General features: G+C 42.8%; 1 protein-coding gene across 3 annotated transcripts in view; it reads left to right on the top strand.

Annotated features, from left to right (window-relative positions):
• The window catches only part of CHST8 (carbohydrate sulfotransferase 8), a 273,333-nt gene extending 268,794 nt beyond the window's left edge, over positions 1-4,539 (top strand). For 2 of the 3 annotated variants that reach the window (XM_034788314.1, XM_034788315.1), the window contains exon 4: positions 1,843-4,539. In XM_034788314.1, the coding sequence (XP_034644205.1) occupies positions 1,843-2,994 (1,152 nt within the window). In that variant the 3' untranslated portion in view covers positions 2,995-4,539. The remainder of the gene's footprint in view (positions 1-1,842) is intronic. The other variant, XM_034788316.1, reaches the window with a different exon arrangement.
• Positions 4,540-26,499: the final 21,960 nt, after the last annotated feature.

Raw genomic sequence — 26,499 nt, 5'->3', positions numbered from 1 at the left:
GGATGTTATGGCTCAGGCTCTGATGCCTAGGGGATCGATGGGCTAGCTTCAGAGCTCCAATGTCTACACTGCTATTTTGAACATGCTAGCTCAAGCCCCACCATCGCTGTCTGTTAGGGACATGCACAGAAATTTAAATTTTACGGCTTTTGGAGGGGCGCGGTTCTGTGCCCCCACAGCAGCCCAGGGGCCAGAGGAGCTCACTCTCCCTGTCACAGCCCCAGGATCAGAGGCAGGGGCGGCTCCAGGCACTAGTGCAGCAAGCGCGTGCCTGGGGCGGCAAGCTGCGGGGGGCGGCCTGCCGATCGCTGTGAGGGCGGCAGGCAGGCAGGCGGCTTTCGGCGGCGTGCCTTTGGGAGGTCCGCCAGTGCCGCGGCTTTGGCAGCAATTCGGCGTCAGGGACGCCGATGGCGCGGCACCGGCAGACCTCCTGCAGGCATGCCGCTGAATCCGCGTGACCAGTGGACCACTCGGAGGCGCACCACTGAAAGCCACCTGCCTGCCATGCTTGGGGCGGCAAAAAACAGAGCCGCCCCTGGACAGAGGAGCTCACTCTCTCCACTGCAGCCCCAGAGCCAGAGGAGTTCTGTGTCCCCAGAAATTATTGGCTGGCCCATGCCCCTGCTTCCCCTCCTCCCATGCACACCCCTGTGCTGTCTAGCTGGACTGGGAGATTCACTCCCAGCTGCAGTGTAGACATATGACCTATTTCAGGGACTCCCTGCAAGCCCCATCCTCCCTCATGCCAAGGGCTCTGTGTCCCCCCCATGTCCCATTCCCACATACCATTGTCCCCCACTCCCCTTCCCCCATGGCAGGGACTCTGTGTGCACCCACATATCTCCCTTCCTCATCTCTGTTCCTCCTTCCTGAGGCTCTGGTTTCCCCTTCCCCTCCCCTCCCACCGTCTCAGTCCCTGCTTTGCCCCTGCCCCCAACCCTCGATTTAGCCCCAGGTCCCTGCCCCTCCCATCCCTCTGATACTTGCTGCTTCCCTCCTACCCTCATTCAGGGCTCCTCCCCACACCTGCATCCCTGTTGTCCAGTGCTTACAGTGGTCTGGAAAAAAGTGTGGGAGCGGCAGCTTTGATGAGACAGTGCTTACCATGTGCTCCTCAGAGACTCACCTTGATTTTTAAATGGAGGGGCATGCAACCCCCCCTCAGTGCACATGCGCACACACTGACTTTAAGCACTGCAGCTTCCCTGATAAACCATCCCTGTGTTCTCATGCAACAAGTTAAGGTAGCAGCAAGGGGCAGACAGAGATTCCTCTGCCTGCAGCACCATGCAGTCTGAGGGCCTGGATATTCCTGTGAATCAGGCTTTTCTGGTATTTCAGTTTGCACAAAAATCAATAGGCTTGTGCCCATGATGCCTAGAACATTCCCAGCAATTTTGAATTGCTACACTGCATTCCAAAGTTATCACACTAGACAGAGAAACAGCAACACATTGAGTGTTAGTTCTTGCTCCATACAGCTAATTAATTCCTCCGCCTGCCCCTCCATTTCCAATGAGTACAAGAGTTATTCATGCTACAGATAGATAGTTCAGAGATGGATCCATACCAGAATCCTGGCTACAGATAGCCCCCAAACTATGGGAACATTCCATCTGCCAGCTCAGGCTCACCTCTAGGTTTGATGTCTATGTAAACACACCTAAAACAGAAAGAGAAGGAAATGGAAAAGTCTAGTGCAGGAGCAGAGTCTCAGACATGCTGCAATACACATCATTTTATAATTTAGCTGAACTGAGTCAATGAATAGATCTGCCACTAAACTGTACACGTTATCAATAGTGATAAATACTATCTCATTTCTTGGGTCTTTTCTTCCAGCAGGACTGCACTTCTAGCAACAATCATGACGTAAGAATAAGAAAATATTCTGCAGAGGAATTAGCAATGGGAAACAAGAGAAGTTCATTATACTCACCTGTGAATGGACCTACTAAGCTTCAAAGTACAGACAGAAAACAAAATATAATGTTTGTGATGAAAGACCATCAAAAAAAAGATGCAGAAGTTAATCCTATCGGGCTCCACAAACGGCGAAGGAGATTTATCATTAAGAAGAGCCCTATACTGATTGCTATGAACAGTTCTTCTCTCAACCTGCCTATGCTTAAATCTGAGGACAGAAACAACAACAATTGGAAAAGTCTTTATCAGATCCAAAGAGAAAGAAAGAGAATAATGAGAGATACTTGTTCCAAATACAAGAGTAATAACAGACGGATAATCACTCCTTATCATGTTTCCAGAATATTTGTAGAAGATAAATACAGAATTCTATACTGTGAAGTTCCAAAAGCTGGCTGTTCTAACTGGAAACGAGTGCTCATGGTTCTCAATGGGTTGGCTTCCTCCACAAAAGATATACAGCACAACACAGTGCATTATGGAAATTATTTAAAAAGGTTGGATGGGTTTGATCGCAAAGGGATTTATCACAGGCTCAACACTTACACCAAGATGCTTTTCATTCGCGAACCCTTTGAAAAGTTGGTATCCGCATTTCGGGACAAGTTTGAGCATCCGAACAATTACTACCACCCTGTTTTTGGAAAAGCTATTATTTCGAGATACCGTGTCAATGCCTCCAAAGAAGCATTAAGGACAGGTTCCGGAGTCAAATTTAAAGAGTTCATTCAATATCTTCTAGATGTACATAGACCAGTGGGCATGGACATTCACTGGGATCATGTCAACAGGCTTTGCAGCCCATGTTTAATAGACTATGACTTTGTAGGGAAATTTGAAAGCATGGAAGAAGATGCAAATTTTTTCCTGCATTTAATTGGTGCTCCACAAAATTTAACTTTCCCTAGGTTTAAAGACAGACATTCCAATGAAGAACGAACCACCACTAAAATTACACAGAGCTATTTTGCACAGCTTTCCCCTGCTCAAAGACAACACAGTTATGATTTTTATTATATGGATTATTTGATGTTTAACTATTCAAAACCTTTTGAAGATTTGTATTAGAAAGTAAGAGACACTTCTATTTCATATCAGCTGAATTACATAATAGATACTGGTCTTGGTACACTGATGCTCTAGAAGCACATCACTATTATATTTTCTAAGAATAATCAGTGGATTCATGCAACATAGTAAAACTGATAGCTTTTCATGTACAAAATCTCATTTTAGAAAATTTACCATAAATAACAAAAATTGACTTTTACATTTGGCCTGAAATATCAAAGAAAAACGGGAAATACAAAGTCCTTATGCCTCCATGTGGTGTCTCCTAGATGTTACCGTCTGTTTAGCAAAGGGTCAGTTAAAGAGCATTTCCACAGCAGCAAAAAATAAGTAGCAGAGCATAAATGATTTACAATTAGTGACGTTTACATCTGCCCCTTAACTTCCTCCTTTAAATCATAATTTTTCTACGGTTTCTCCATGTGATAATATACATCAAGGCTCCTAAATAAAGCACATGATTTTCCATTCTGGTGGTTATTTGTGTTTGCATTGGAGGGTGCCAAGAAGAGTGGGTGAAGAGGTGGGGAAAGCAGCTGAAATCCTGTGGTGGATCCAATAGTCTATTAAATTCCTGTTATGATGAGCTCTTTAAAATACCATAAGAAAAAAAAGTGCTGTTTCATTAACAGCTTTACAGTTCCTTGCAATCCGCAATGCATGCAACCATACACCAGGAAGGCCTTATAAATTTGAAGCTGGACACAGATTTCTAATTACTTTCTGTGATTACCAAATTAATTAGAATAAGAGAAAATGTGTTACAATTACAGTACAATGTTGAAACATGTTCTAGTGAAAACATTAATACTTAGTGACCATGTGAGTGCAGTGTTAAAGCAGATGTTGCAATTCATAGAGTGAGAATGTATTGTCTCCCTTCCATATTCCCCTTATGCCACATTGATCTTCAAGAAGATAAAATGCAAGAGAATATTTACATCTTTATGCATGTTATTAAGATTCTTTTAATCCTTTGCATTAACAAATCTTTAATTTAGTTTGTATAGTGACCAGGAATATCAAATGTTTCCTTTAACGTGGCAAATAAATGTAAATTCAACTTCCTGCCCATCAGGATTTATTTTGGTTAAAATCAGATTTCAGTTCACAGCAACAAGCAGAGCATATTTGTTTGTTGTTTCATTTTGTTCATTATTTTCTATATTTAACTGTAGTTTTGCTATGTTTTCTCTCAAGTAGAAACTTCCATGAGGTTCAAATGTTGGAGAGTTACAACAGCAGCAGAACATCCATGTTAACTTTATATAAACTATTGCTGTCTATGTGTGGCCAGTTAACCAGCTGTACTGGTTTTGAAGTCAATGCTATTTTCAGTTAGGTGAGCACATTTGAATCAGTCTCCATTAGTCAATCCAAAAATTGTAAGCCTCAGTTACAACTCAGGTTCTAGGTTCTGTAATTAGCTGCTGTATAAACATTGGATAATGCAGACCTCAAGAAGAGCTCTGTGTAAACTCGAAAGCTTGCGTCTCTCACCAGCAGAAGTTGGTCGAATAAAAGGATTACCTCATCCACTCTCTCTCTCTCTAAGGCAGGGGTCGGCAACGTTTGGCACGCAGCTTGCCAGGGTAAGCACCCTGGCAGGCCGGTCCAGTTTATTTATCTGCTGACGTGGCAGGTTCGGCTGATCGCGGCCCACACTGGCTGCGGTTCACTGTCCCGGGCCAATGGGGGCGTCGGGAAGCGGAGCAGGCAAGGGATGTGCTGGCCGCAGCTTCCCACCGCCCCCATTGGCCCGGGACGGTGAACCGCGGCCAGTGGGGGCCATGATCGGCCGAACCTGCCGCGTCAGCAGGTAAATAAACTGGCCCAGCCCGCCAGGGTGCTTACCCTGGCGAGCCGCGTGCCAAACGTTGCCGACCCCTGCTCTAAGGGTATGTCTACGCTACCCGCCAGATCGACAGGTAGTGATCAATCACTGATCACTCTGCCGTCAACTCTGGAACTCCACCACAGCGAGAGGCGGAAGCGGAGTCAACGGGGAGCGGCAGCAGTCGACTTGCGGCTGTCCGCATGGCCAGGTAAATTGACCTAAGATACGCCGACTTCAGCTACGCTATTCACGTAGCTGAAGTTGCATATCTTAGGTCGACCCCCCCTCCCTAGTGTAGATCTAGCTTAACAAACCTAGTATAAGACATTCTTTGCTCCAAAGAGCTTACAATTTTAGGACTCAATCCTGCAAACATTTACATACATGCATATTTTTACACACTACAACTACTTCCATTAGAGTCCCACTAAAATCATCGTATTTTAACTCTATCTTAATTTTTTTTTAACAAAAGGATAAATAGGAATACAATATTGTATATAACACATGATTTCTAAAATGTCTGCCATTAAAAACAGAATATACTTTAAAGAAGTTCCTTGAATGTTTTTCACTCAGAAAAAGTTTTACAGGTATGTGTGTGTCTAGCATCCTATTGACAGAGCCCTGCAAATCTGCGTATATCCTTTTTATATCTGCGGACCACAGGTTGGATGCAGAAACAAATTTTGTATACACACATTGAATACCTTATTGAAGTCAATGGGAAAATCGGGATTGAAGGTCAGGTTTTTAAAAGTTAAACACATTCTTAAGTGTTTTGCTGGATCTGGGCTAAAGTGCTCAGCAGGACTGAGCACAGATAGAGGTGTTTTATGCAGTGGATACTACAAAAGTCTATGCATGTAAATTCCCTAATTTAAAATAAGAGACACTGCAAGTTTTGGTCTAGGCAATAGTAATTTTAGGCAGCAATGTAGTTGAAAATGTCGTTCTTCATTATTACACCTTCCTTGGAATTCAGTCCATGCCAAAAAAAAAAAAAAAAAAAAAAAAAGTGTCTTTCTAATCAACATGATTATGTTTGGCTGTCACTAGAGGAAATCTGGAGGAGTCACTAAGAAACACAAAGAGGATGTGATAAGGTCTGAGCTCATTTTCTCTAAATGGATGTAATTTACTCATTTTGGATTTGACCCAGCAAGCTGCCAAAAGGATCACAAAGAACCAGAGCACTCAACATGTGATTGCTGCCCCTCCAGATACACTTCTGCATAGTGCTGAACCCTACCTGCTTACCTGAATGGGAGCACGTTCTCATTGAGAGAAGCATTGGGCTTGTAGCTTCATTCAACATAGTTATACCAGTATAGCTTATTCCGCTTCCCATATGGGGATATATTGTATTGTTATAAGTGTCTTATTCTGGTATAATTGCATCCAGACTGTGTGGGGGGGGAGGGGGTTTGTACCGACTTTACTATACCAGTATATCTAGATTGGTACAATTTTTGGGTGTAGACAAGACCTGAGAGAATAGAGATTTGGGCATTCTTACCTTAGAGCAACACTTGGTAAAACTTTCTCTGGCCTCAAGGGAAGGCAGCATTTGCTGCTGTGCTGATTTGGGTCATGCGAAGGGACCTGCAAGAACTGCTATTTATATACCAGTAGAATTGGTCGAAAAATTAAAATCTATTTTATGAAAAACTTCTAAATTTTGAAGTTGCTTATATTTTGAAGCATACAAGGTAGACCCATTTATCACCTAAAAAGTCATACCTTTTACTAGTATCCCCTCCCACCCATTCCCCTCCCCCACCCCCTCCAAAAAAAACATTAACCATTTCAATAAAAAAAGGCGGGGGGGATTTCCACAAAAAATGAAATCTTTGACATCAATTTTTTTGTGAAAAATGTTGTTTAAAAACAATAGGCCATTCAAGGAAAAACTCTTAATTCAAAAAAAAAAAAAAAAGACCAGCTGTACACAGCACCAACTGATAATTAATATGATATTTCAAAAATGTCGTCTCCCCATAGCATGGACTCTGCTATATATTAGATGGCTGGTTTGTTTTAATATAGGTTTGTTAGCTGTGGGTGGTTTGTTGGTTGGGGCCTCTTACTTCTAACTGACCATAAGCAGTGTGGTGGGAGAGTGTTTTAATGGGCACGGAAATATACATACACATATACATGCCAAGAAAAGAGGGGAGGGGGAACTGTATGAAGAAATGGATTGGCCAAAGCCAATAAGGGGTGGAACCAGGGAAATATAAAACTGATTGGCCAGTCCTAGCTCTCACCCCAGTTAAAGAGCCCAATGAATTTGATCAGAAGCTCAGTCTGAGGTAAGAGTATATTTGGTCAACATTTTTGACCAAAATAAATGTACCTGCTGGAAAATGTGGTTTCATGTAAATTAAAGTGTTTCATGAGAATGTCAATTTTAACTATTGTTTATTTTCCAGTTGGGTGATTTGAAATGAAAAATTCCACTTTGACACGTCAAAATCTTCTTATGGAAAAATGTTTAAGTTTTCAGTTTTGACATTTCCAATTCAAACTTTCAGAATTTTTCATTTTGAAAAAACATTTCCAATATTGCAGCTTTTTCTCCTGGTTGGGAATGAAAAGTAATTTTGAAGTGTCAAAATTTCCATCAAAGGAAGATCCCATTTTTTGTAATGTCTGTAGTTAGGAATTCAGTCAAGCTGAAGATCTAGTGCTGCTTATATCTCCACTTAAAGGTTTGTGCCAGATGGTTTCTTGCCCTTAAAAGGTGCATTTTATAAAGCTGCATTCTCAAAGCTAGGTAGTAAAAGCTGTAAATTAATAGCCCTTGACAATCCTTCTGTACTATTTAATGGGTAATTTACCAGCAATGTATATAAATTAAGCATTTCTGAAATATTTTAAGATTTGCTGAATCTCAAACTCATTATAAAATGTAAAAGACAAATTCTGTTCCCTTAGAAAAGTGCATAAGTGTTTGAGAAACAATATAATAAAACAATGTAATGTACTACTTTGGTTTTGCTGAATCAAAAATGCATGCTTAATAAAGTTGGCCCTATGGCTCATTGTCATTTATAAAAATGTAGAAATATTGTAATCTAGCAATATAAACAAAGGTACAAACAGGAGAAATGGTGGGAGAGGGAGCTTGCTTATCTTTTTTAATGCCTACGGTCTTTTGTAATTAGCATCATTTCTAGGCTCCTAGCAAACTCTGTTCTCCTATACGTCTGTACAGTGCATACCAGTTTTGAGACATTATTATTTATCAGCAGCAATGTGCTCAGCCCAACACAATATGCAAAAAATAAAGACCGTCCCTTCCTGTCCTAAAGAGCTTACTGTCTAAAGATAGGAAATCCACATGAGGAGATAACTTTCTTTTCGTCGTTTTGTTTAGTTCCTCCCATTTTGATGCAAGTCATTTTTCAAAGGCCCGATGGAGGTTTTTAGGAGGGATCTGAATGAAGAGAAGGTAACAAAAGCTACATTCAGATCTCCCGCTCAGACACCTTCATGTTTTCTTTAAAATAAAAATGAGTAAAAATAATGACAACAACAACGTGGAAGAGTGTCTATTGAACTAAAAGTCTTCACATTTAAGGCTTCTTTGTTGATACTCAATCATACCTAACTAGTCAAGACAGACCTATAGTGTTTAATGCACTGCCTTTCATGTTTTCAATATCTATTCCCACGTATAGCTATGTACACACACAGCACACCTGCATCTAACACTGGAATCTCTTCTGCTAGTTTACACTGATGTAACTAACTTTAATGGAGTTAGTGATTTACAAGTGTGTATACACATTATTCACTCTATATGTGAACCTATGGATATTTATAATAGATATATGCAAGTCTGATGTGCATGATAAAGCTTGTACAAAGGACTGCCTCCACCATGTGTACAATATAAACAGAGATCAATATTCAATATCAGCATTGCTCCAGAAAAAAAGTCTTCCTTTCATTAACTTTATTAATTATCTTTGGGAGAATACTTAAGTATTAAGTACAATAATTTGAGTGTTTTTCTTGGTTATTCATTCATATTTATTGTGTAGCGATAGCTCAAGGCATGTCCTTGCTTGCCATGTTATCCTAAGGTATTATGCCAAATCTTACAGGCTCTTTTTTTTTTTTACTATCATTATTATTCTTTTATGCAATTTGCTTGGAGTCATTTTTTTCCTTCCCCCAAAACTGACCAATTGCATAGGTATCTGGACAGAATTTTGTTGGCCACATGGAAAAGAGGTATAACTAAATAAAGGAATAACACAAATCCTAACCTGGCCTCTACACTTAATACTCCATCAATATCAAAGCAGTAACATTTGCAGGCATCCACAGTAGTTTATTTCCACAGCACAGTGTTGGAGACAAGTAACGGCACAGTTTGTTCATGTTCATATTGCATTAAGAGATTATTTTTGTGTTGATGATGCTATTTGTGGTGACTTCAAAGCTGAGGCTTGAACAAGTGTCTCATGCTTCATATGGCAAGATGCGTACAATTTGTTTTCTTCCCAAAGGGGGAGCTATTGGTGAAGAAGGTCCCTTAACTCTTATCCATTAGGTTAAAGCAACTGAGCCGAGCAGGCAGACCTGTAAATAAATATTTCTATATCTTGAACAAACTCCAAGGCTGTACTTTAAGGAGGATGTATCGAAACTCAAGCATAAGAAACAATCAGAATTTGTTCATATTGGCTCCCACAAGTATGGGTGAGGAGATCTGGTCTAATGTTTAGAATGGACACTCAAGCCAGGCCTATTTCTAGCTCTGTCTGCTGAGTGACCTCCAGTAAATCATGTTAGGCCAAAGTTTTCCAGAATGGCCATAGATTCTGGGTGCCTCTATTTTAGAGTTTCCAGCCTGAGACATATTGGGCCTGAATTTCAGAAGTGCCAAGCACTCACATCTCCCACTGATTTGGCCTGGACCTCATGGATTCCATATTTTCAAAGGCCAGCACTAGTTTGACCTCCTTGCTTGAGTTTATCCACTGAAGTGACCACAGGGGCAGCTTAATTAGCATTTGCCAAGTTCTTTCAGGGATTTTAAAGCAAGAAACTAGGTCAGTGCCAAGTGTTATAGAAGGCAACAACATTGATAGGGAAGACTGTCACATGGGTCATATTTGAAGCTGACAATCCATCTGGATAATCAACGCAGTGAAGAAATATTCTCTTCTCAAAATCAAGTTTAAGCACATCAGCTGCCTCATAAATGCAAGTCACATAAATTGCACTGCTGCTGTTGGGGCCAATCTGATGGGAGCAGTTCTTCAGAAATATTTTGTGAATTGGCTGTAATGAGAACACCAGCTAATTAGTTAAAAAAAAAAATCTTTCGAAGCCCAGTGTGTGCATACAGCTGCTACTGAAAAATTAACACAGATGATAAATATATATGCAGCCAATACCTCCTGCATAGCCTGATCTTTGACAACATTACCCAAGAAGACTTTATATTACAGTGATTTGTTTAATTAATTTTATCCAGTGGAACAGACAAATAAGCTCTTCCTTACACATCTGCCACCCATTTCCATTCATGCTATTGACTCTCTTCTTGAGCACTTAACTGAACAAATTTGTCTCTAATGTAATTCCATTAAATTCATACTACATAAAAGCAACCCATCTTTGATGTTTGGGTTCCTCTCTGTTCTGATTCTACCACTGCAGGAGTCCTGGACTGTGTTCCCTACTCAGCTACATAGGATTCACTTTCACAAGTGATCAGTGATATTTTCTGTTGATATCCCAATTGTGCAAGCAGGGCCGCCCAGAGGATTGAGGGGGCCTGGGGCAAAGCAATTTCGAGGGCCACTTCCATACAAAAAAGTTGCAATGCTATGGAATACTATATTCTCGTGGGGGCCCCTGCAGGGCCCGGAGACTGGGGCAAATTGCCCCACTTGTTCCCCCCCCTGGGCGGCCCTGTGTGCAAGGACTTAAAGTGAGATTGTCAAGATATGAAATTAGAGATGAGCCTGAACAGCCAAGTTCTGATCCACAGCCAAATTTTTCCAGAGTTTATGGGTGCTCTGATCTGGGATTTGTCCAGACCCATCCCTATTTGGGGCATGAAAATTCAATTTTCTCTTCCCTCCCATAAACACCCAAACACATGCAATGGCAGAGGGTGTTAAGATTAATTTCTAGTAGTTGATGCATCAGCATATGCAGCCGCGACACAAGACTACACTGTTACAGCCTGCACCAATCCATGCCGCACTAATGGAGACTGCTTCTTAGCTAACAAATGAATTGTCCAGGCTACCATTCACCTTCAGATTTATGAATTTAATATATGATCAAAAAATAATTTTGCCATTGTTTTAAGTGTGCACTCAAGGACATTTAGTCAATGTAACCTATGATGTAGCCACACACAGAACTCCTGTGAATATCAGCGTACTTATACATACAAGTCAAATACTGATGAAGACCGTGAAAGGCACCTTTGTAGATGGCTTGTATGATGATAATGGTCAGAACAAATTGTAGGCTTAATTCTGCAGTCTTTGAGTAACTCTTACCAAAGAGTGTCACTGCAGTCAATCACAAATGAATGTTTTATTTAGCCTTTAGGGCATGGTACTAGGCATCAGACCTCCTAGGCTCCACTGAATCACTATGGGACCTTGGACACAATGTGCTTGAGTCCTCCATCTGCAGTATGGGGAGAATACTTCCATCCTTCACAGAGCTTATGGTAAGGCTTAAATAGTGTTTTTAAAGTGCTTTACATTTCAACAGCGCCTTTCATCTGATGATCTCAAAGTATTATTCATCCCCAGTAATACATAAGGACAGATAAAAGGGGTTTCGCTTTTATTGAAACTTCTTTTCAGTGAGATCTTACTTTTCCCTTTTAGAAAAAGGACACAGATCAATGCCAAACAGAAAGCACCACTGTTAGTCACCATGACCTCACCAGTCTTTGAACAATGGAAAGAAGACATGGAGGAGAAAGAGGCATGATATTTATATAGCCTGGTGCTAGATTTCTGCACTGAAATCCATACAGACAAATTCTGCCAAAATGACTGTGCACTCAAGGTGATATTCTCTCTATAAATCATGCACACAATGACCATTTCAAGTAGGGTGGAAAATTTTGCAGATATAATATGAGCTGTATTATGAATTTGACAGTTTATCCATGTTTGTCTCTGCAACAAAGCAGGGCTTTTTTAATTATCTGAAATATGTCTGAGATCATTAGCTCATCTCAAAGAAAACTGAATGCCAGGTGTATATTGTACTCCACGGGAGCATGGAGCAGCAGATGTTAGTCAAAAAAAGTGGTTTATCTTTGGAGTTCTTTCAAAATAAGTTTTAAACCAACTAACACTACCCCAATCACTAATCTTTTTAAAAATCAACACTCAGGAATCAATAGAAAAGCTTGGCCCGATCTGGGCAAGTACGCAGATCAGGAAGAACCATGAACCAATGGGAGCAGAAAGTGAATTGATTTGAACAGAGCTAAAAGTATACAGGATAATATGCACCATCCTGAGACTCTGTAGATTTGATTACAAAGGGAGAAAAAAACGCTCTGTGGATGACCCTAAGTGAAATTTAGAATCTAATTAGGGACACAATTATTGCACATTTAAATTTCAGCATGACTGCTACAGATGACAAATGTCAGCAATATACTGATGACACCTTGCTATATATCTTCTTCATCAAAAGAGAGACAGCCATCACCCAGTTGTCCTGGATATTAAAAGAAATAAGTACCTGGATGAAATGCAGTTGGATCAAGCTTATTTACCCTCTGTAAGACAGAGGTGAACTTGGTAGGAAGTGGAAAGTACTCCAAGTTAGGAGTTCAGGGAATTCACTGTGCTAGGGAAAGTCACACACTCCAGCCAGGGAAACAGGCATCCAACATTAGAGAGGGTATTTCTACCTCCGAGTAGGGAACAAGCGCCCCATGTGGACTGCTTGAAGTTCATGCTGCTTCCCTAGGTCACCAGTGGTAGATAGTCACTTTGTGTGCGTCAGGGCATTTATTTTTTGACTAACAATGCTTGGCGCAAGCACTGACTGGCCAGAGATGACTCTGCAACAACAACTTAAAGAAGAATTACAAAGGATGCAGTGAAAACCAGTTGACTCTTGCCTTTTACTTTATCCCATGCTACAGGAATGCGAGAGCTTATGATGAAAGGCTATAAATTTAGCACAAAAAAGGAAATACTACTGTGCACATTGTTTGGTCAGCTGTGTAATTCACTGCCACCACAGCCAGACACTCACTTAAAAAAAAATAATAAAGGTTTGAATAATTTTCCAGCAGTAGGCACTTGTAGCTAGGCCAGCTAAGATAATGAGAAGGGAAATCAAAGCTCATGCCTCAAGACATAAAATGATTGCTTGTGTGGGGATTAGGAAGGAACTTCTCCCCAACACACACACAGCATAGCACAATTGCTAGGTGTATTATGAAGAGTTTTCATATTTGCTCTCCCCTGAAGTATTAGATATTGGTTACTGCTAGAGGCAGGATTCCAGACTAGATAGAGCAGTAGCCTGATGCTCTATGGCAAATCCCATGTAACTTGTTCTGGAATCATTTCTATGGTATCCAAATGCCTGAAAGAATCTGGACATTCTACTGGCTTGATTGGTAACAGAAGATAGAAACTATTCATGTAAAATATCTTGCTGCAGTTTTAATGTCTTCAAAGTCCAATGTTCTTATTTTGAGGAAGATGTAGTATGGAAATAAGGTTCTAAAATCTAATTAAGTTGCTAAACCAAGAGCATTTAAATTATAACTCTTCATGCTACAGGTATTTAATAGGATTATTATACAAAAGAAATTGCAAGGCTTTTACTATCTATTCTTTTAATAAATTTGAGTGGTGTTAGAGGATGCTGCCCTCATCTGGTAGCACATTACTAAGAACCACCTGAAAGAGCTCTAGTTCATACATATGGAACTGCTTCAAAGATGAGGTGAGAGCAAAGTATAACTGTAAGAACTAATAGCACTAATGTGTAACCGAGCGCATTAGTTGCATGACTGAGGCTGCCCAAGAGTCAAGATACGCTATATATGTTACTTCATGATTCTCCTCCCCCCCCCCCCGCCAGTTCAAGAGACCACTGTTACTCCATAGCACCAGATGTTACTCCCCCCACCATCCCTCTAATTAATCCAAGGTGAAACAATATAGAGATCAGGGATGAGCGTGGTGTAAATATGTATGAATCCTGAAACCACAGTGAGTAGGATAGAAAAACATTGAGGAACCAGATGCCCTAAGTCCCCACCATGGTAGTGGAGACATGGGAGGTGCCTGGCAAAGCCATGCACTAGGCTCAGAAGATGTATTTTTCTTCAAATCCTCTGGCATATACACCTTCCTGTAGCCCTATACTCCCATCCCATTGCTGTTCTTCCTGGTTCTTATTAGAAAAATCAAACACACCCCTGCCCCTCCCAAAAAAAGCATGCTTGTATCTGCAAGATTGTATGGACAATAAGTACACAAAAAGAACAGGAGTACTTGTGGCGCCTTAGAGACAAGTACTCCTGTTCTTTTTGTGGATACAGATTAACACAGCTGCTACTCTGAAATAAGTACACAGTTTACTATGATTTCATGTGCAAATAGAACATTTCCATGTATAAATGGTCACTGAGACACTTAAAGACCACTTGAACCCATAACTGTTCATTTGCACTTGCTAATATCCAATTTATGTAAATGCAGTAATTGTTCATGAAAATTAGGCATACAATTTCATCTCATTGATGTGGAAGGTTCTAGGTGTAAGGTATAATATGCAGCTTTGTTCCAGGCCCTGCATCCTATCCACTGGACTAAATAAAAAGCAGGTCCATAAGGGTGATGATTTACCAGGTGAAACTTAAATGAGCCAGATCCTCATAATTTTCATTGATGGTAAATTCTCTTTCCTTCAGGGTAAGTGCCTCAAAACACAACCCGCCCATTCTCATTCAGCATTGCCTGGTGAGCCGACTTCTTCCTTCTCTCAGCTGGGTATTTAGTTTGTCAGCTGTGTTTTCCTGTTTGAATCCATACTGAGCTTACTGTACTGTCAGCCAACTGCGACATTAACACCCAGTTCTGCCTCTCCCATTGCTTTCTCTTGATTCTCTCTCATCTTCCTTTACCTTGTTCTGAAGGTATTAAGGCACTAACAACCATTTTTTTTCCTACTTGGTCTTAGATTGATATTAAGTTTAGATATATGTCTTGAAGGAAATGTTCTCGATTTTCAAAGGAAATGGCCATTATTTTTCATCCCAAGAGATTGCAACATCAAAAATAAAAACACCCTTCATAAACTTCCTAGCAGTGTTGAACGATCTAGCAGCTGCCTAACAGAAAATGGTATCCCAATAATACAGAAACTGTGCTGCTAGAAAATGTCATTTCTAAAACTGTTGATCATTAGCTGAACATCATAGATCAGGATCTTTTTAACCAGGAGCGCTGGAATAACTTGAGAGGGTGACTAAAGCCAGCGAACACAATTTTTCCTATAATTACTGCATAATGAAACTAATTTCTTTTCACCCTGGATGCCTTTCACCTCTTGCCAGCAGCGTTAATGTAGAATATGGATGTTAATAATGAGGATAGTAAGAACTGAGCATTTTAAAATCTGAAGCTTTACTTTAATGGTGTTCAGCATAGTAAGTATGCAATATAATTAGGCTTGGCAGATTCATTTTGGTTTTTTTTTTTAATAATTTTGATGGATAATATAGATGTTTAAACTTTTTTTTTATTTTTATCTAGTTAAATCTTCACAGCTGTGGGAAGTTATGGGGGCAGACAATAAGGAGGTCAGGCAATCATTTAAGGACAGACGGTGAGATTCAAAGAGTTGAAAGAGTTAAAGCTTTAAAACTTAAAAAAATATCAACATATCAAAATATACAAAGTAAACATCCTTCAATCAAACTAAAGCAGCGTTTTTCTTACTTTGCCTATCTGTGAATTTTGATTACATTGGATGGAAATATTTTACCAATAAAAATATAATCATTCTCAGCCTAAATATAATAATACAACTGCTCTTTACCAATTCAAAGGATGCACTTTTCTCCTCAAAGCAGCAATCTGATATCATAGTGAGGATATTTAGGGCACTAGTTGGTGCCTTTGTACATCCTCGTATTTAGATCATTATGTACTTTAAATAAGCAGCATAGTAATGCAGCTCATTCAGTTTATAAGGCCTTCTACACACTAAAAAATTCTGGTCCCTTAGGACACGTCTCACTCTTTCAACCTCCCCAGTATTCTAAAGGGGAGCAGTGACACACTGAGCACGTTACATTCATGCTCCTGGAGCCGTGCAGAGGATGGAAATTCCATGTCAAACATTTTTAAGTTTGGCTTTGTTTTGAATCGGAACAAAACCCAACAATTTCAAAATCTTCCATGAAAGAAAATTCCAAACAAAGCTTCATTTTGGATCAATCGAAACGTTGTTTCAATTTGACAGGATATTGAATTATACCACATGCACCCCTCCATCACCTCCTACCCCACACAAACCCAGTTTTTTTTTTCAAAATTAAGTTTGTGAAATCAACAGTTCCGGGAAGCATTTAGATTTTAACAGAACTGCATTTTTTGATGGAAAATGGCTCCATCAAAGTTTTTCCAACCAGCTCTATGTTCTCCCTTCTAAAATCACTATGTCCAATTTCTGTTCAGTTATTTTCACCCACCTCCCATTGCATTCAGTGGGCAGTGCATATGCTTTATCTGAATCAAGAACTTGACCCCTTTTTTAAAACCTGTGCACAATTTAAAACTACCCCAGGAAAGCTTTTAAAATGACACTCCGCACACAGACTTACACTAAATTATTATTATTTCTTAATAATGTCATGTAGTCCTACTGTACTTCTGTCCCATCATCTCATGCATTCGCCTACTGCTTTTTGTCCCGAGACATTTTGCAGTACTGGAATTATTTCATCTACTGCTGAAATGCTGCCCTTTCTGGAACAAATACAGGAACTGTTTAACTATGATAATTTAGGATAGTCTAGGAAAAACAATACCATATATAACTGAAACCTCAGGGCAAATGCAGGTATGGTACAGGAAGCACCAAACCCTTACTCATCTAAAGTGACCCATCTAGGGTGGGATTTTTAAAAAGTGACTTAGGAGTGCCAGACTTGCAATGGAATTTGTGCTCTTAAGTCAGTCAGGCACTTTTGAAATCCCACCTCTTAATGCCAGTTTTACATCCTCTCCATGTGATGCGACCTCCAGTGACCCTTTACCCCATACATTCAGCACTGACTGGAGGGGAAGATACTGCCTATGGATCTGCCTGTGGAAGTGCCAACAACACGGAGCTCTGCCTTATTTCATTGATGGTAGCTGGATCAAGGCCTAAGTGAACCTGCTCACCTGGAACTGGACCTGTAGAAGCAGAATTAGTGATTTAAGGAGTGACTTAAGGAGCAGAATTAGAATTTAAGAATGGTTGGTTACAGCCCAGGACCTGTTGAAAATATCTTGTCATCCTAATACCTGGGAAGAAGGCTCATGGGAAGAAGGGATCCAATAATATGGCAGGAAAGAGCCATAAACATTTCTGTACTAAATGTACAATCCATATGCCTGGAGTTGGTGTCATCCCTATTAAAGACTGAGATTACAGGGATTGCCTACAGTGAAGATACTACAAACAATTATGCTCCACAACTGTGGAGCGAAGAGCAGCTACAGTGTGAGGATGTCACCTGTAAAATTTATACTGGCATTAAATCATGAAGGTCACAAAGAAAAAGCAAGGGAATGAGTTGTGGCTTTCAAGCAGACAGACGAATAGAGGCTCACATGGCATAACAACTGGATCATGCTCTAATACAGGGGTAGGCAACCTATGGCACGCGTGCCGAAAGCGGCACGCAAGCTGATTTTCAGTGGCACTCACACTGCCCGGGTCCTGGCCACCGGTCCGGGGGGCTCTGCATTTTACTTTAATTTTAAATGAAGCTTCTTAAACATTTTAAAAGCCTTATTTACTTTACATACAACAATAGTTTAGTTATATATTACAGACTTATAGAAAGAGACCTTCTAAAAACATTAAAATGTATGACTGGCACGCGAAACCTTAAATTAGAGTGAATAAATAAAGACTCAGCACACCACTTCTGAAAGGTTGCCAACCCCTGCTCTAATAAACCGTGGCTACACAAACACCCCCACACACGCCCCTGTGCCAACTGCAAGCCTGCAGCACAGAGAAGAGAACTCATATCCTCTCCTCCAGAAACACATCTGCTCCTCCTCTACTATCTCAGATTCTCCTGATCTCTAGATATTAGAGATCACTGGTAGTAGGGCTTACAGCAGATATATATTTTACAGACTCCAAGGCAACGGAAGAGGAGACAGCTACAAACCAATAATGAATGTTCATCTTCAAAATGCTTTAGACTCATCAGGGGCTGGATCCTGCACATCCTTGTGCAATACTCAGCACAAACTCAAGACTGTTGCAGCACAAGTGTGAGCAGCGGCTACATATGTGTGTAAGTAACGGTAAAGCCTACGTGTAATCCAGTGTGCTCGGCTTGAGCTGCGTGTGTATCCACTCACTTAAAAGGTAAGAAGGGGTGGAGTGTACATTAAGAACAGATGTGTCTAGGCAGACATTGACGTAAACATGATTCTCAGCATGCAAATGAGGTTCTTATCTGATCAGAGGTTCTCTCTGGTTTTATCCTTGGTACCAAGCAGGAGTCGCTTGTTAGCCACACAGCAGCACCTTCGTTAACACAGGTCTGGGTTCTCCTGCACTCTGTCCTGTTCAATGTTTTAAATTTTGTGCTAATATTTGCAAAACTCAGCCCCTCTGGAGTGCAGGATCAAGCTGCACTAATTCTTCTTCCCAGGAAAAATGTTATGTCCCCATTTTACTGATGAGGAAGATGAGGGGTTAAGGCTCTTGCTCAAAGCCAGAGACTATGTGGTGGACACAGGAATTCCTAGCTCCCCACTCCCACCCTGAAGCCATGCTGTCCAATGCATTTGAGATTTGACTTACTCCAGCCTCAGAGGTCTGTAGTGCATGCCCACGACATGTTACCCCTTTCTTAAAATTTGGATTCGGAACTATTATTTTGTACAAAATAAGAATTGAGTGCACGGTTGTGCTCATTTCTGTCAATCTGCAGTCATCCTGCTACAAGCAAAATAGAAAGAAATTTCTTCCCATTTTAGTCATGTAGCAGAAAGAAGCACTAAGGGTCTTAATCATTTGGGGAGTTAATGCAGAGACGGGGAAGCAAACAGCAATGTCTCTCAAAACAGGAAAGGAGCCACACCTCGGCATCTCGATTGCACAGAGATCAACTACTGATGACTATTGGGAAACATTGGCCCTCCCACATGGTAAAGAGGGTGAAGTAAGAGGGCTGTGTGCTTTTCCCTTCCCCATGGGAAGTAGCAAAAATTACCCAATACCTAGGATGTTGTGGAATCTCTGTCATTGAAGGTTTTTAAGAGCAGGTTACACAAACACCTGGTCAAGGATGGTCTAGATTAGGGGTGGGCGAACTTTTTGGCCCGAGGACCATATCGGGGTTGTGCAACTGTATGGAGGACTGGGTGGGGAAGGCTGTCCTCCCCAAACAGCCTGGCCCCCATCCCCTATCTGCCCCCTCCCACTTCCCGCCTCCTGACTGCCCCCTTCAGAGCCCCCAACCCATCCAACCACCCCTGCTCCTTGTCCCCTGACTTCCCCGACCCCTATCCACAGCCCCACCCCCTGACAGCCCCCCCGGGACTCCCACCCCCATCCAACCGCGGTCTGCTCCTCGTCCCCTGATCATCCCTTCCTGGGAACCTCCACCCCTAACTGCCGCCCAGGATCCCACCCCCTTATCCAACCCTCCCCACTCCCTGTCCCCTGACTGCCCTCCCAACCCCATCCACGTCCCCGCCCCCTGACAGGCCCCCCAGGACTCCCACTCCCAACCCTCCCTGTTTCCCACCCCCTGACCGCCCCATCCTCCCTAACTGCCCCCCAGGACCGCCCGCTCCCTTACTCAACCCCCCCCCCACTCCTCCCCTTTACCAGCAGCAGGAGCTCACAGCCACAACACCCAGCCAGAGCCAGCTGCACTCCCCACACTGCCCAGTGGAAGCGGCGGGCCAGAGCGCGGCCCGCACAGCAGTGTGGCTGCAGGGGGAGTCAGTGGGGGAGGGGCCGGGGACTAGACTCCCCGACCGTGAGCTCAGGGGCCAGGCAGGATGGTCCCATGGGCCGGATGTGGCCCGCGGGCCATAGTTTGCCCACGTCAGGTCTATATAATAAAGAGACCTGCCTCAGTGCATGGGACTGGACTAGATGACCTATCGAGGTTCCTTCCAGTCTTATATTTCTATGATGAAGAGCAGGAAGACTATAACAGTTTCCTGGGTACGGGGACGGCAGGTTAGAGATACAACACCACCAAGAATCAACCAACAGGTGGCTGCACTTTGGCGTGTTGAGTCCATAAAATGTAAAGGCCCAACAAAACAGGAAAACAGAAGGGAAAGAGGAGAAGTCCTGTCTTTGGGGACAACAATGTTTAATGATTAAAAGAAAGTCACTGAAGAGGGTTTTCTCTCTTTGGGGGTGGGGCCATGGCAAGGGTCATGTGTGTTTGGAGGTGTTAGTATATTGTTTAAGTTAAGACTGGTAGGCTCATGGGGCAGTCAGAGGGCGTACAAGTTCCATACCCAAGAGGCCATTACAGCAAGAGGTTCAGACATTAGGTGATGGAATTCTTAAAAGGTAGGTGGTGACAGAGCCCAATTAACCATCACAGAGAGCTCACCCATAAAGTAGGTGAGCAATTTCATGTACATATTCTCTGAGGCTATTTGAAATAACTAACTTATAAACCTCAAAGCACGGGTCAAAGTCCCCAGTGTTGTAGCAGTGAGTCAGTTTCCAAGTGTAGATGGGGCATAAGGGCAGACACCATAGCCCAGGACAGTCATTTCCACAGACACTTGTAATAACTGGGCCAACAAATTTACCCTAATTGTGAGTTCAACGGAAAAAAGTGTATAAAAGTTCATAAAGTGTCCCAATAAACTATAATATGTTGATGGGAAAAATACAAAAGGGAGAGAGAAAAAGTGAATTTGTCTAAACATAATTCAAAGATTGTGTTAAAATCATGCTTAGTAAACAAAAATTGTGAGTCCAAAAATAAGTAAACCAAAATTGCTGTGCCAAAACTAGGTCTAATTAGCAGACAAAATCAAAAGGGGATGGGCTATTCCACCCACCGCTCCCGTTTTTGAGTCCTTAAAGAGACTCGTGTGAGGGAAGACAGAAGAACAGATTAAGCTACTGGAGCAAGCTTCACTAGCTACCCCCACTGGGCCCCAGGCCTTTGTCATCCTGATCCTGAGAGATGTCCTGACCAGGCCAGGCCAGGCAGATGTCTGATAACATCGTCACCCCTACCAGCTCCAGCTGAATCCCAACCATCACCTAAAATGAAACAGAATCAGACTTTAACAGCTCCAGCTCATCTCAACTAACGTCTGTCCTTTTGGGTAAAAAGTTATTACCATCTAAAATACTGCCAAACAAGGGTGTTTTTCCTTCTTAAAATGATTTCCAGCTAAAGGAAAAGGAAAGAAGAAATGTTGTTTTAATGAAAGCCTTATTTAATACTTTACATTTTAAATGCTTTAACTGTTTTTCCTTCTTTTATCTTTAATAAAAAAAGTTTAAAGAATTTTTAATAGTGTTTGCCATAGTACTAAGCAGGCTGAAGTCTGTATACCAAACTCCAAATCCTTTTTAACACTGTTAAATATGAGACAGTAACAGAGTTATATTAACACCTTTAGCCCACGTATTCCCTCTAAATCAGGGGTTCTCAACCTTTTTCTTTCTGAGCCCTCCTCCCAACATGCTCTAAAAACTCCATGGCCCACCAGTGCCACAACTATTGTTTTTCTACATATAAAAGCCAGGGATGGGATTATGGGGTAGCAAGCAAGACAAGTGCCCGGGGCTAAATTGCTCAGGCTTTGTCTTCAGCCCCGGGTGGCAGGGTCCGGGGCTTCAGCACTGCATGACAGGGCTTCGGCTTTTGCCCTGGATCCCAGTGAGTCTAATGCCAGCCCTGCTTGGTTGACCTCCCCGAACTCTGCTTGCAGCCCCCCTAGAGGGCCCCAGACTTCTGGTTGAGAGCCACTGATATAAATTAATACAATACACTAACTTCCTGGTCAGTCACAATGCTTAGGGTGACCAGATGTCCTGATTTTATAAGGACAGTCCTGATTTTTGGGACTTTTTCTTATATAGGCTCCTATTACCCCCCACACACCCCACCCGCTGTCCCAATTTTTCACATTTGCTGTCTGGTCACTCTACACAATGCTATCTGGGTCATTGTTACAAGTTTATGCAGCATCAATGCTAGTAGCATTTGCCCTCCCTGCTGGAAGATTTCGCTTCTAGTGGCTTATCACACCACCTTATTAGAGACAGTTGTACTAACTGGACATGGTAGAGACAATGCTTAGTTTAGACCAGGGGTCGGCAACGTTCGGCACGCGGCTCGCCAGGATAAGCACCCTAGCGGCCCGGGCCAGTTTATTTACCTGCTGACGTGGCAGGTTCGGCCGATCGCGGCTCCCACTCGCTGTGGTTTGCCATCCCGGGCGAGTGGGGGCCACAATCGGCCGAACCTGCCACGTCAGCAGGTAAATAAACTGGCCCGGGCTGCTACGGTGCTTACCCTGGCGAGCCGCGTGCCGAACGTTGCCGACCCCTGGTTTAGACAAAGCTTCATCCCAGGTCCCAGCAATGAAACTAACGCCATCTACAGCCAGTAGCTTAATTAACTCTGGCTGTTCTACATTCAGAGCAGGGGAGCAGGCTGCAGCTGCTATTCTGTCTGTCTCCCTCCCCCTCCTTTCACTTCACCTTAGAAGCTAATTGGGGGTGGACAGGTCAGAACAGATGTACATTTTAACCCTCTCTGTTCCGCAACCATTTAATGTAGGTCATGTGGATGCTGCTCCTATTAAATCCCCAATAAAACCATGAGGACTTGGGAGCCTGAGGGAAATGTTGCTCCTGACACACAGTTTCCATGGCACTGCCAAGGCCTTTAGGCTGAAGCCCTGCTATCCGAGTTCTCTCTTCCAACTATCAGAGAATAAACTTGCTTTTTACAATCTTCCTGATTGTCTCTAACCCCTTTGAACAATTCCTTTCCATGAGGGTCCCATGCCTTTTCCACATTTCTGTTATCATTAGCAGTATGCTAGCACCTTCAAGCCCTAGCAAACACTGAGGCCCTATTGTGCTGTGCAAGTACACAGGACAGTTCCTGCTCTGAAGAGCTTACACAAGCCAACTATTAGGCTTAAGGGACAACACCAGAAGCATTCCAAGTCCCTCACTCCCACCACCTGTCCACCTCTCTGCCCCCATTCCCCAGCACTTAAGAGTTGATAAAAATATAATGGTCAGAATACAAAAAATATGAACTAAGTGAAAAATTAGGGAAAAAGTGGAAAGAGGGAGCAGATTTCTGCACTTACAGCATTTTGGGGAGTATTTCTCATAAATCGCCTCCTAAGACACGCATAACCTGTCTTCCCATAAATTCACAGCAGCTGATCAGGTGAATACAAGTGAGTTTATGAAAATACATTATAGCCATCAAAACTTACCTTATAACCTTCAACTGTCCCCCCACCTCACCCCAGGGGGACACAAATTGTTTGTGCTAAGCAAAATACATTCTTTCAGACACAAAATTGTTTTTACTCGGGAAAGCGACCTCTCTCCCAGCCTTGTATCCCCTTTATAGTAAGAGGATAAAAGCCTTTGCACACTTATCTCAGAGTGATTAACATGGGAGTTAGAGCCAGAAAGAAGCAAGTTAGTTAAAAGTAAATTTAGCTACTCTTTCATCCAAATCCGTGTCTTCTCAGGAAGATTTTACATCTGGAAAGAGAAACCTGTGTCACCCCCAAAGCTTTCCCCTTTTTTTTTCCTGTGACAATTTGTCACTTGTAGATGTGGGAACTGTATCGTCATGGCTGGAGAGAATAAGTGGGGCATGATTTTTTTCCTTTCCTTTGATATGAACAATAATTAAAGAAAGAAAGACGCTGAGAAGTTGTGAGAGGGAAACCAGAAAAAAAAAAAAAAAAAAAGGCAGATGCACTGCTATTTTTGTATGCTATTGTATGAACCAACAGTGGCATCCAGTGGTATATTTCTATAGAAGAACATTGCATAAAAATATCACTAAACGTGCCATCCATCAGAATATTCTATGGAGCAAATTTTCCAAAACTGTTTTTCCAATATGCACTCACTTTTGGACACAGTCAGACATAGGTGCTGGGAACTACGGGTGCTACCGCACCCCCAGCTTTAAGTGGTTTCCATCATATACAGGATTTGAAGTTTGGTTCAATGGCTCTCAGCACCCCCACTATACAAATTGTTCCAGCACCCATGCAGTCATTAGCACCAGGAAAAGAGAGTGTGTGTCAGCAGAACTAATACAGTATGTGCATCTGTTAGCTAGTTAGAAAGCTATTTACACGAATACTTAAACCTGCCTCGGTGCAGGGGACTGGACTAGGTGACCTACTGAGGTCCCTTCCAATCCTATATTTCTATGATTCGCATGCAAATTTGGTCTTGCACAAATAGGTGTGCATTTAAAATTATCTTTGCAAGTTTGGAAGCTCGGTTGAGGTACCTTTGAAATTTATGTGCAAACTGGATGAAGTTAGATTTGAACATTTTCTCAAGTTATTTATTTTCAGAAATTTGAAACCCTGCTGTCTGAGTTCTCTCTTCCAGCTATCAGAGAATAAACTTGCTTTTTGGGGTCCTTAAGTCTGTCTCCTGGCCCTTCAGTTGTTTTTTACACTTAAGTCCACAAGATGGCAGCAGATACATTTCCAGGTCTGTACTGTTTAGTTAGGCCCTCTTCGGGTTACTCTCCTGTCTCCTGATCATTTGGTGCAGGGGTTCTCAGGACAAATTTTTTGGTGGCCTCAGAGTGCGGCCACCAACTCTTTTTGGTAGCCGCTCTCACACTTCTTTCTAAAATACTTAATTAGCTTTAGGCAGGGCCGGCTCTGGCTTTTTTGCTGCCCCAGGCAAAAAAGCCTCCCGCGGCCCCCATCCTCCCCGCAGTGCGGCAGGGGAGGGCGCCAAGCCCTGCCGGGGGCCACTCTCCCCGACCGGCCGGAGCACAGGGGGGAGGGCAGCGAACCCGCCATGGCTCCGCTGGCGGCCGGAGCCCCAGGAGGAGGGCAGAGAGCCCGGCTGGGGCTCCGCTCTCCCCGGCGGCCAGAGCGCCGGCGGGAGGGCAGCAAGCCTGGTCGCGGCTCCGCTCTCCCTGGCGGCCGGAGCGCCGCGCCGCATCACCCCCCTCCAGGTGCCGCCCCTTGATGGGCTGGTGCCTGGAGCTGGCCCTGGCTTTAAGAAAAACAAATAAATATGTACATACACATGTCCAAATCATTGTAATTTATTTATTGCTAGCTAGTAAGTCTGTTGTGAAAAGTGATATTAACAAACACAAAAGTATCACTTTTCACAGCAGACATACTCAGCCCTGGTAAGCCTATGGACAAATTAAGCCCCGGATAGGGGGTTGAGAGCAGCAGCAGGGGCCAGGGACGATGGGAATGGGTGGGTGGGGGGCCAGGGAAGCAGCAGGGGGCTGAAGCCTGAAGCCCCATGGCCAGGGGACAAGGGCCTGGGGTTGGAGCCCGAAGCCATGTGGCTGGAGCCTGGGATCTGCCACCATGCAGCCGGAGTCTGGGGATGAAGCCCGAAGCCCCACAGACAGAGCCTACCGCCCTACCACCCCAGGGCTGAACCGCAAAGCCTGAGCCCCACCGCCCCTGGGAAGGTAGGGAAATCACTGGCTGCCAGCTCCTCCAGCATTGTGCCCCAGGTGTCTCCGGAGGGGGGCAGGGCCCAACCCCTGCTGGTGGCCCCAGAAACCAACTCCAAGGCGGTGCATCCAGGAGCAACAGGGAGGGGAGGAGCCACTACTTTACCCCCTCAATCACAGTCCAGGAGGTTGCAGCTGCAAGAAAAGCCCCTGGTGGCCGCATGCAGCCATGGTGGCTGCATTTGAGAAACGCTGATTTTAGTGACAGTAAATCAACTGTTATATCAGGAATATACTTAGATGCAATTAACAATTTGAACATACGTTTCTATATATCGCTATGTGAACACACGTCATTTTTTGCTGCCCTTTTATCATTGCCAAAACAGGGAACAGAACAGACATTAAATGTAACATTAGTCTTGCATATGGATTTTTTTTTTATAAATGTAGATTTTCAGGACTGTGAACTCACACTTGAAATAAGACACCAGCCAAAAAGCTTTCTGGGACAGTATCAATAGCATAAACAGATGAGTCAAACTTCACAAATATCTATCATCATTATAGAGGGAATGAGAGAAGGAGCAGTGTCTAGTGATTAAAACAGAACAGAGAACCAAGTCCCACATGTCCGGCTCCCACTTTAGCCAGTGACTCACTATGTTTTCTTTGGGCTGGTCAATCAGTTTACTTCTGTGCCTGAGTTCCTTCAACTGTAAAATGATAGTTC

Source organism: Trachemys scripta, chromosome 13, assembly GCF_013100865.1.
Source record: "Trachemys scripta elegans isolate TJP31775 chromosome 13, CAS_Tse_1.0, whole genome shotgun sequence".
Lineage (NCBI taxonomy): Eukaryota > Metazoa > Chordata > Testudines > Emydidae > Trachemys > Trachemys scripta.
Note: the sequence above shows the minus strand (reverse complement) of the source record. Positions and strands in the feature narration are given on the sequence as shown.